The sequence below is a fragment of the Xyrauchen texanus genome, chromosome 8 (assembly GCF_025860055.1).
Source record: "Xyrauchen texanus isolate HMW12.3.18 chromosome 8, RBS_HiC_50CHRs, whole genome shotgun sequence".
Lineage (NCBI taxonomy): Eukaryota > Metazoa > Chordata > Actinopteri > Cypriniformes > Catostomidae > Xyrauchen > Xyrauchen texanus.
The window spans coordinates 47,410,349-47,419,835 of record NC_068283.1 but is presented as its reverse complement, the minus strand read 5'-3'; the positions used below and the strand labels follow the sequence as shown (position 1 = coordinate 47,419,835).

At 40.9% G+C, this 9,487-nt stretch overlaps 1 protein-coding gene across 2 annotated transcripts in view; it reads right to left on the bottom strand.

Annotated features, from left to right (window-relative positions):
• LOC127648333 (thyrotroph embryonic factor-like) overlaps nt 1–8,661 on the bottom strand; it is an 11,285-nt gene extending 2,624 nt beyond the window's left edge. Inside the window, exons 1-4 of one of the 2 annotated variants that reach the window (XM_052132990.1) lie at nt 8,485–8,661; nt 955–1,320; nt 608–828; nt 1–394 (exon numbers count right to left, since the gene is read on the bottom strand). The exon at nt 1–394 is cut by the window's left edge and continues 2,624 nt beyond it. In XM_052132990.1, coding sequence (XP_051988950.1) covers nt 179–394; nt 608–828; nt 955–1,320; nt 8,485–8,575 — 894 coding nt within the window. In that variant the 5' untranslated portion in view covers nt 8,576–8,661 and the 3' untranslated portion in view covers nt 1–178. Of the gene's footprint in view, nt 395–607; nt 829–954; nt 1,321–5,261; nt 5,463–8,484 lie in introns of those variants that run through there. The other variant, XM_052132989.1, reaches the window with a different exon arrangement.
• Between the last annotated feature and the right edge of the window lie 826 nt (nt 8,662–9,487).

Below are 9,487 nucleotides of genomic sequence, written 5' to 3'. Positions count from 1 at the left end.
TTTACTTCCTGATATCCACTGAACATAACACTCTTGAAAACATTACTGAATTAAACGTGTGCTCTAGCGTCCACTCATCCACCCACCAAATGTACACAAATTACCCATAATCCCCAGCTGCGGAAACGGTGTGAATTTTTCAGGGGAGATTGCGGTGTGTCTTGATGAATTTTGTCCCTTACAGCGCTCCGTATTTGGCCTCGTACAGGGACATGATCTTCTTGCAGCGGCCGCAGTCTTTCCGCAGCTCGGCCACTTCCTGCCGCATTGCCGCGTTTTCTCGCTCCAGGAATGAGGCGCGAACGGCGATCTGATTCTCCTTCAGGCGGCGAGCGTCGCGTGAACGTTTCGCCGCCACGTTGTTCTTCTTCCTCCGCGACCAATACTTGTCATCCTATGAGAAAACATATGAAATGATAATTTTATGATTTTATGAAAGGAAGCTTAATATTATTCTCTAAACAGGAAAATAGAGCGTTAAAATTTTTAAAAATGAACTGTAAAATACTCCTGGAACCAGAAGAAAAGTGGAGAGTTACGGTTTTCTCCAGAAGCACTTTCAGGAAGTTCATCCCTCATGTTGAATGAGAACTTTGGGAGATCTCACCTTTGCATCCTCGGGAACAAACACTTTCCTGGATTTTTTGATCATTGGCTGTGGTTTCAGCTCGTCTTCTGAGAAGCGATGCTTTCGTGGGTTGAAGAGTTCTCCTCCGGGAACGCTGGACAGGACCAGGTCTGTGGGGTCGGGCTGGAACACCATGTTCACCTCGATCTCTTCCGGGTCGATTGGGGTGGGCGTCAAGCGACCTGCGTCACCTTTGGTTTCTGAAAGGTGAACACAAGAGTATTTCTGTCGGGAATAACAGCAATGCTCAGCGAAACAACATGAAATTCCAATTTGTATAGTTATCAAAGATCACTTCACAATTATGTGTGTGTGTTAGTACTCACTCGTCGTCAACTCCAGTTCTGCTGCATCAGTGAGAGTATCCTCCTCTTCTTCCTCCTCCTCCTCCTCAAGCATCTCTGGGACGGCCGCCAGCTCCTCTGAGGTTGTGGAGGACCCCTCTGTCTCGCCACCGCGCCGCTCCGTCTCCAGACCTTTATTCAACTCCTCCTCCAGCGTCACGGGAATGCCGTTCTCCAGCAGGAACTCATCCAGGTCCATGTACTCCAGGTGGAAGTTCTCGCCGTCGTACGGGATGGTCTTGTCCCAGATGGTGGGGGTGAGTGAGGCCGTGATGCCCCCTGAACCACCACTGACACCCCCACCTGACGACCCATCACCGCCCACACTCTGTTTCTCCTTCTCAATATCTGTTTTAGAGAGAGACGAACTATAATGTAGTCAAGCACCAAAAGAACAGCTTGCGCTGTGATGTCACTCTGAACTGGTTTTGCTTCAGGAACCCAATTTTACTTTGGACCCCAAGTGTTGACCCAACACCATAACCAACATTACTTATCATGTAAAAGTAACAAAAATGTCTTTTAAACAGATAAATATGACAATCTGTTCCCACCAATAGGCAAAGTTGTATTGAAAATTGGCATTTTGTTTTACTGCAAACAGCAGCAGAAGTGTGATTTACCTGCAGACCTGGATTTATTTTGAGGATGCGTTCATGTCACACAACCGGTCCATGTTGACATACCATAGTCTATTTCGGTACCTTCTACCAAGTGACAGATGAATTACAGTAGAGTTTGAATGGACACGCAGCCTTTGTTGACAGCCCGTCAAAAACTAAAGATATGGGAAGCGTTTTCTCCTCGCTTTTTAAACATCTATACACAATTATATGGTTGCCTGCATTATACACACTTTACATTGAAGAGACCTGCGATCTATTATGGGTCTTTTCTACTGCATGGTACGCTATTTTGGGGTTTTCCACTGTGGATAGTACCTGGTACCTTTTTTAGTACCTCCTCGGTCGAGGTTCCAAGCAAGCCGAGACGATACTAAATGTGACGTCAAAATTCTGCAAATCACTGATTGGTCGGAGAGAATCGTCACTACCGGCTTCACTGGATTTGCAACACGGGACATCAACCTGCTAGTTTTAAAGTTAGCAACAGCGATAGCAGTATCATTTGTTCACGCGACTTTCGAATTGTAAAAATAATCTGCTGTGCGCAAAACCATGCCGTGGTTAATAAACGAGGTGCCGACGTTCGTCTCGTAAGTAGCCGAGGAGAGGATCCAACGAGAGCTGGATGGGGCGACGCAACTATGATGATCGGCCTATAATCCCGCCCGCATTGAGGCGGCACTAAACTGCAGTGGAAAAGAAAGCTCAGATAAGTAAAGCGAGTCGAACCGTAACGTGCGGTGGAAAAGTGCCATTAGAGAACCACGGCTCTAGACTAGGATTGGGAATTTTCCATTAAAAAAAAAAAAAAAGGAAAAGGAAAATACTAGAACCTCTGAGTTTTAATTCAGTGTAATTTCTGACTAGCTGTTTGTGATATAAACATCTTTAACTACATGGGCATTAACTCTTCCCCTGCCAAACACGGAATTTTCCGTGTTTTATGAAAAAACGCTTCCCCGCCAAACACGGAATTTTCCGGGTTTCCGTGTTTTAGGTGTTATACGGTAAGGAAGACCCCTGCACATGTTTTGAAAGAGTGCGCAACTCTTTGATCAAAGATACAGACTGCGATCGTCTCAAACATGAAGAAGTGGAGTATGAGAAGCTCAAAATATCAGACATAAACATGCCTTTTTCTCAGCTTTTTGTCTGAAATGTTGTTTTTTGACAAAACCTACCTCTGTTCAAGTCGCAATAAAAAAGAACAAATGAAGATAAAATAAAATCGTTTTTTTTGCCTAAAAGCAGAGGCCCAGATCTTTATTTTGATATATAGCATCTTCATATATTCATGGAAGAAAATATTCTGCGGGCCATTAAAATTTAGCGAAAATCGTCCAAAACCCTGGCGGTGGCTGGCAACTTTTTTAAAAAAACGCTGGCGGGGAAAGAGTTAAGTTCAGAAGTTTTGTTGTCATAAATGGTGCGTGAATTAAAAAACATAAAATTTATTTATTTAATCCACTTATCTCCCAATGTTGGAATGCACAATTCCCACTACTTAGTAGGTCCACATGGTGGCGCGGTTACTCGCCTCAATCCGGGTGGCGGAGGACGAGTCCGCGTCTGTCAATCCACGCATCTGATCACGTGACTCGTTGTGCATGACACCGCGGAGACTCACAGCATGTGGAGGCTCATGCTACTCTCCACAATCCACACACAACTCACCACACGCCCCATTGAGAGAACCACTAATCACCACCACGAGGAGGTTACCCCATGTGACTCTACTCTCCCTAGCAACCGGGCCAATATGGTTGCTTAGGAGACTCACAGCATGTGGAGGCTCATGCTACTCTCCACGATCCACACACAACTCACCACACGCCCCATTGAGAGAACCACTAATCACCACCACGAGGAGGTTACCCCATGTGACACTACCCTCCCTAGCAACCGGGCCAATTTGGTTGCTAAGGAGACCTGGCTGGCGTTACTCCGCACGCCCTGGATTCGAACTTGTGACTCCAGTCAGCGTCAAGATATATTACCAACAATAAAATAATCTTGTATTTGTTTTGAGTCTGTTTGTGAAGACTTTGTCAATTGTTTGTAGTTGAACCGTAATCGTTAAAAGCCAAAATATACTTCGGTTCAACGCTCACATCCACACTAATCCGTTTTCGTTTGAAAACTGCATTTTTAGTTTCCTAGTTGTTTTCAAAGTGTGCTGTTAAGCTGCTTTCACACTGCCAGCGAAACGCAGCGACAAAACGACCTCATCTCGTTCAATTTCAATGAGAGCTGGCGACTTCCAGCAACACGAGCAACGGTGACCGTTGGCGACCGGATGTGGCCGTGTCCAGCGGCGCGATAAAGTTGAGAAGCGTTTAACTTTATGAAATATTGCAACTGGCTACATGCAGTGACAAAGTAGCTGGCAGTGTGACCGCAGCTTTACTGAGAGCATTTTCTGAACTCTCCAACTCTCCAGGAAAACGCAGTTTCAATGCGGATGAATGGTGTAAACGTATCGAAATATCTGTGTTTTGAAACGCAAATGTATGAACATCCACACTCGTTTGAAACCTCTTTTTCCAGTTTCCCAACGTCATCGTTTTTTAAACTATCTGTTAATACAGATCTATTAATCTAATCTTGTTTTCGGTGGAGAAAATGCTGTTCTAGTGTGAATAAGAGGTGTAAAGGCCAAAGTTGACTTTGGTTGTCCAGGTTGCTGATCGCTCCACATACCGTATTTTCTCAACATGTGGACAGTCCTCGTCATTGCGCATCGTAGGCGTCTGAAGTTGACTACTAAGAGTACCACAGAACAGTCGTAGCGCACATACGAGTATACTTACGACACTGCATACAAACGGGGGTCTTAACCGTAGCGAATGTGTTTTCAAAACCGCACGCAATGTTTTCGATTTGGCCAGGGTCTTAGTGGGGGTGTGATTTTGCTAAATTGACGCCTCCCGTTCACACTAGAATGCCATTTTTCTCTCAATTCACACGCATACTTTGGAAAACGACGACACTAGAAAACTGAAAATGGAAGTTTTAAATGTAAACGTTGAGCAAATTTGTGTGGAGGTGGCCTATATTCCTTACATTTCCTACAGTAAACAGCCTAGACTGACTGCGGTGAATTTTTTTTGTTTGTTAATTCATATTTTTTGTTGTCATCTGGCACAGATTATTGTATGTACAAGCTTTTGGATAAATTTAGACCAGTTTAACAGCACATCAGAGGAGAACACTAACAAAAGTACCAAGGTAGTACCATATTTTTTGGGGCATGTACCATGGTAATGTAGTGGTTTATAATAATTAATTAGCATAAGTTTTTTTATTCAAAGATATTTATAAATGAGGGTTTTATGGACATGGTACTCTTCTGTATACCTTGTAGTAGTATGTAAATACATTAAAATGGTAATCATAAAGTTTCATGGTATTACCCCATATGATTCATTTACGGTACCATAGTACCACCACAATACTTCTTTTACAAGGGAACTTTCTGTTATTTTAGGGAACTAATGAATGCAGCAGCCATAAAGGGTGAAGATGTTTGACACACACACGTCATGTGCATTGAGGAACCTGAACGAGATATGTATGTGCTTTTAAACACATTTAACGCTTTAATAATATTTCCGGTATTATATTATGGTTGCTATGGACAACAGCAGGTTAAATGCATCTTACCGTCGTCTTGACCCTCCAGTATGTTTGGAGGCGGAATATTCATGATCTTCTTTAAGACAAAACCTGATGATTTCTGCGGACCGATGGCCACAGTAACCGAATCCTGTCCGGGCATGATTAGTACGATATTACCTGGCGAATATATATTAAAATATACACGACAAAACGGGCTTTCTCTTTGCAGCCAAAACAACACCGAAGCGCTTCACTCCCAATACTGTGCTCAGTAATCACACATTCATGAGTAACACGCCTCCAGAGCGCTGATTGGCTCTCTCGGTAACAGAACATGAATATTAAACAGGCCTTAAAGAGCCAGGAGCAGCTTCTCGCTCGCTGATTGGTCAACTGTTAATCCTATTTATACTGCGCTAAAACAATGAGCACAACGAGTCTCTTTGTTCCAAAACAAGCGAAGAATGTCCTTTTATTGACCCTCAACACGGGAAACAACCTCATCAACATGCGATTTTACAGACTATAAATACATCAGACAATGCATCTAATTCACCAAACTGTTCAAAAATATTTGTAACCGTTTAACCCTTTTCCAGTGAACCTCTCATTACTTCAAAACATATTTAGCAATGATAACGAATGTGTTTACGTCCTCATCTTGACGGGTTTTTCCACCCTTGCGTGTGAGCTGTGTTTTGACATGCTGCGGGCACGCGCGCTGGGTAGGCGGAGCCTCGGCACGTGCAGAGTGTACCATGCTCGGGAGCGCGCGTCTGGTATGCAGGCCATGCATTTATCACGAGTTCAAATGTGTTTACAGCCGCTTTTCGTGCTGGAGCTATTCCTCATACACCAGATGCTTCATATAACATAGACAGAGTGGAAAAACACTGTAGGAACGACATGCTGTTACACTCATGAATTATTAATGGTGCAGCAGGATAAGTAGGACACAAGTCTCTCACAATGTAGATAGTGCATACCTGGTTTTACATGTTTTACTGCAAATAGCATGGTTAAACTAAGGGTAACCACAAAATTAATCTTGGTTGCTACAGTCATGGATACTAAAACATTACTATGGTATTCTGGTGGTACCATGGTACTTTGATATATATGGTACTAAGTGCATACTATATTCAAGGCACAGTACTTTAAAGTAAAACATGGGCTTGCTGCACTTTAGATCTCGGTATCAGCCAAACACGTCAAAAAACATGTTATACCACTGTTTTAAATGAACATGCATGCACTACAATTACACACATCTATGAAACAAGTCAAATTGAGACTATATGGTATTAAACAGCATAACTGAAAATGTGCATTGCAAAGAATGCTAAAGCATGCATCTATTTGAGGCGCACACAAACATGCACGTGCAGTGTGGTTTCAGTGGGCTAGACGGGAACACAGTGTTCTTAGTGACATTCCTGCAGATGAACAACACTGAGCTTCAGAGAACAGACTAAGCTTTTACACCAAACACACATGCAAACACATTCATACAGAATTAATCAAACATTATGCAGAGACGTTCATCATTCTGATCAATTACTGAGTTAAAATCAAACGCCAACATCCAAATGTCTTTGCTTAAGCTCATATGTTGCTAACCGACCCGGGATCAGGTTTCCTCCTATCAGTGGCATGCATGTGATAAATGTGCATTGAGTTTGTGAGATATCTAGAGGTCATGTGCCAAATGCAGAGGCTCTCCATATTCGATTTGGCTCCTTAAAGGGATAGTTCTGCCAAAAATGTAAATTCTCTCATCATTTATTCACCCTCGTGTCATCCCAGATGGGTTTGACTTTCTTACTTCAGCAGAACAGAAATTAAGATTTTTATAAGAATATTTAAGATCTGTTGGTCCATACAATACAAGTGAATGGTGACCAGAACTTTTATGCTGATTTATGTGCTTTTTGGAGCTTCGAAGTAATCCATAAGACTCCGGTGGTTTAATCCATGTCTGTCAGAAGTGATATGATAGGTGTGGGTGAGAAACAGATCAATATTTAAGTACTTTTTTTTTTACTAGAAATTCTTCTCTCTAATCTGCATGAAGAATGTGAACCAACAAAAACAGAAGAAGCTTGTAAAAGTGAAAGTTAAAGTGGAGATTTACTGAGCAGGGAGGAGAATTTATTACAAAAATGACTTAAACTTTGATCTGTTTCTCACGCACACCTATCATATCACTTCTGAAGACATGGATTAAACCACTGGTGTCGTATGGATTACTTTGAAGCTCCAAAAAGCACACAAGTCAGCATAAAAGGTCTGGTCACCATTCACTTGCATTGTATGGACCAACAGAGCTGAAACATTCTTCTATAAATCTTCATTTGTGTTCTGCTGAAGAAAGAAAGTCAAACACATCTGGGATGACATGAGGGTGAATAAATGATGAGAAAATTTCCATTTTTGGGTGTACTGTCCCTTTAAATATGCATTTCAATAAATCTTGCAAACATTGACCATGTTGGAGGAAAAAAGTAACTTATTTGGCTCGTTACACATGACGGAGAAACAGTTGAGAAATGAGAAACCAGGGTTTAATTTATACCTGAGCTCAAAATACTCTAGTTTTGATATTTTCTTATTCGCACACTTGATGCAATATAATTAACAGACTTGCACATCTTTAATCCACATCTCTGGTCAAATTGTATATGAGTATTTGATGTGTCAATGAGCAGGTGTTATAACTGTCCTAATAAAGACACACAGTTATCACCTCAAATGGTGGAAACAGATCAGGCCATCAAGATGGAACCAGCTGAGCCAAAAGGAACAATGCAGATAAAGTTAGCATTAAAAGTAATTTCATACTGACACATGCATAAACAATTACTTCTTTCTTTCTTTGGAGGGAATGATAAAGGCCACTTGAGGATGCAACTAGTCCCATGGTGCTATTCAAACCCCCCCTCCTTCAAAACCTGTTTATTCCTGCTTTATTGCATCGTCATGACTATCATTTACCTACTGGAATTTTTAAATGTAACAGCATAAATCAAAAGCATCATCTAAACCTTCTAAATGCCCATCAAGGAATCTGTAAAACTGTAAAAGTACTTAAAAAGTAACTTCTTTGCCCATCTGCATGCATGACATACACACTACAGTCATGTAAGCTATAATGCATGAACATAACACAATATACTATATCAACAACAACATAACGAAAAGTATTAATTACATAGATGACGTCATGCATTGAGCAAAGTATCAGAAAATGAAAGGAGCAATTCCTCACCGCTGTCATAGTTGGAAAACATGGGATTTTCCAGAAAAGTTTTGAAAGCGTATTGAAGGTCGTTCAGTGGAAGATCACTAAGATTAGACATGTTTAAAAACAGTCACTGGATGAACTCAGACGAGAACGCGAGATCTCAGATGAAGACGCTGAAGTTTGTGTCGCATTTGTTGCAATAAACGGGTCAGACAGGCACAGACCACGCCCCCTCCCTCTGCCTCATGCATATGCAAATTACGCCAGTGACGTTCTTGTATTTCACGGCCTGCACAAATATTAAAATAACATTAACAGGACTCTGGATGCTTAATATAATAAATTTGTATCAGTCAAAACACAGTCTGACATGAATGAAAATTAAAAATATATAATATTGAAAACGTTAAAGGTCTTTTGTTTTACCGTATTTTCCCACGATCACAGTGTAATCACAATTGTTTTTAATGAATTGTGATAAATGTATTTGTGGATATTAAAATACGGTTCGAATCCTTAAACAGGAAAAGCTATCAATTGTTTATTTAATTTATTTATTTCGTTTATCTGCAAAAGACGAACGTTTTCTGTCACGTGATCTAGAGCGCACGCTACTTTTTTAAATCGCGAAAAAAGTCCGTTAATTAACTGACAGAAACATTGCGCGCAAATTCAGAAACTGTGAGGAGCAGCGACTTTCTGTGGTAATACAAATTTACCTCTCATATTATGATAATAACTTTTACAAATATATAGAAATCACACTAGAATATATTTATTATATACATTATTACATTAAAGCGCTACCTGCAGTGAAAAAAACAGGTCTAAATTGCTGTAAATATCCGTTTACTCAAAAATATATTGGGTTCAAAACGACTAAATCAAATTTAGACACATGACATACAGGGACATAATATAGCATAAACCAGACCTCAAATCTGATGATATAAGTGATCAGACTTAAGACGTTTGCACGGTGAATGATATAATGTGCTTAAAATACCACAGACTTAATGATAAAGTG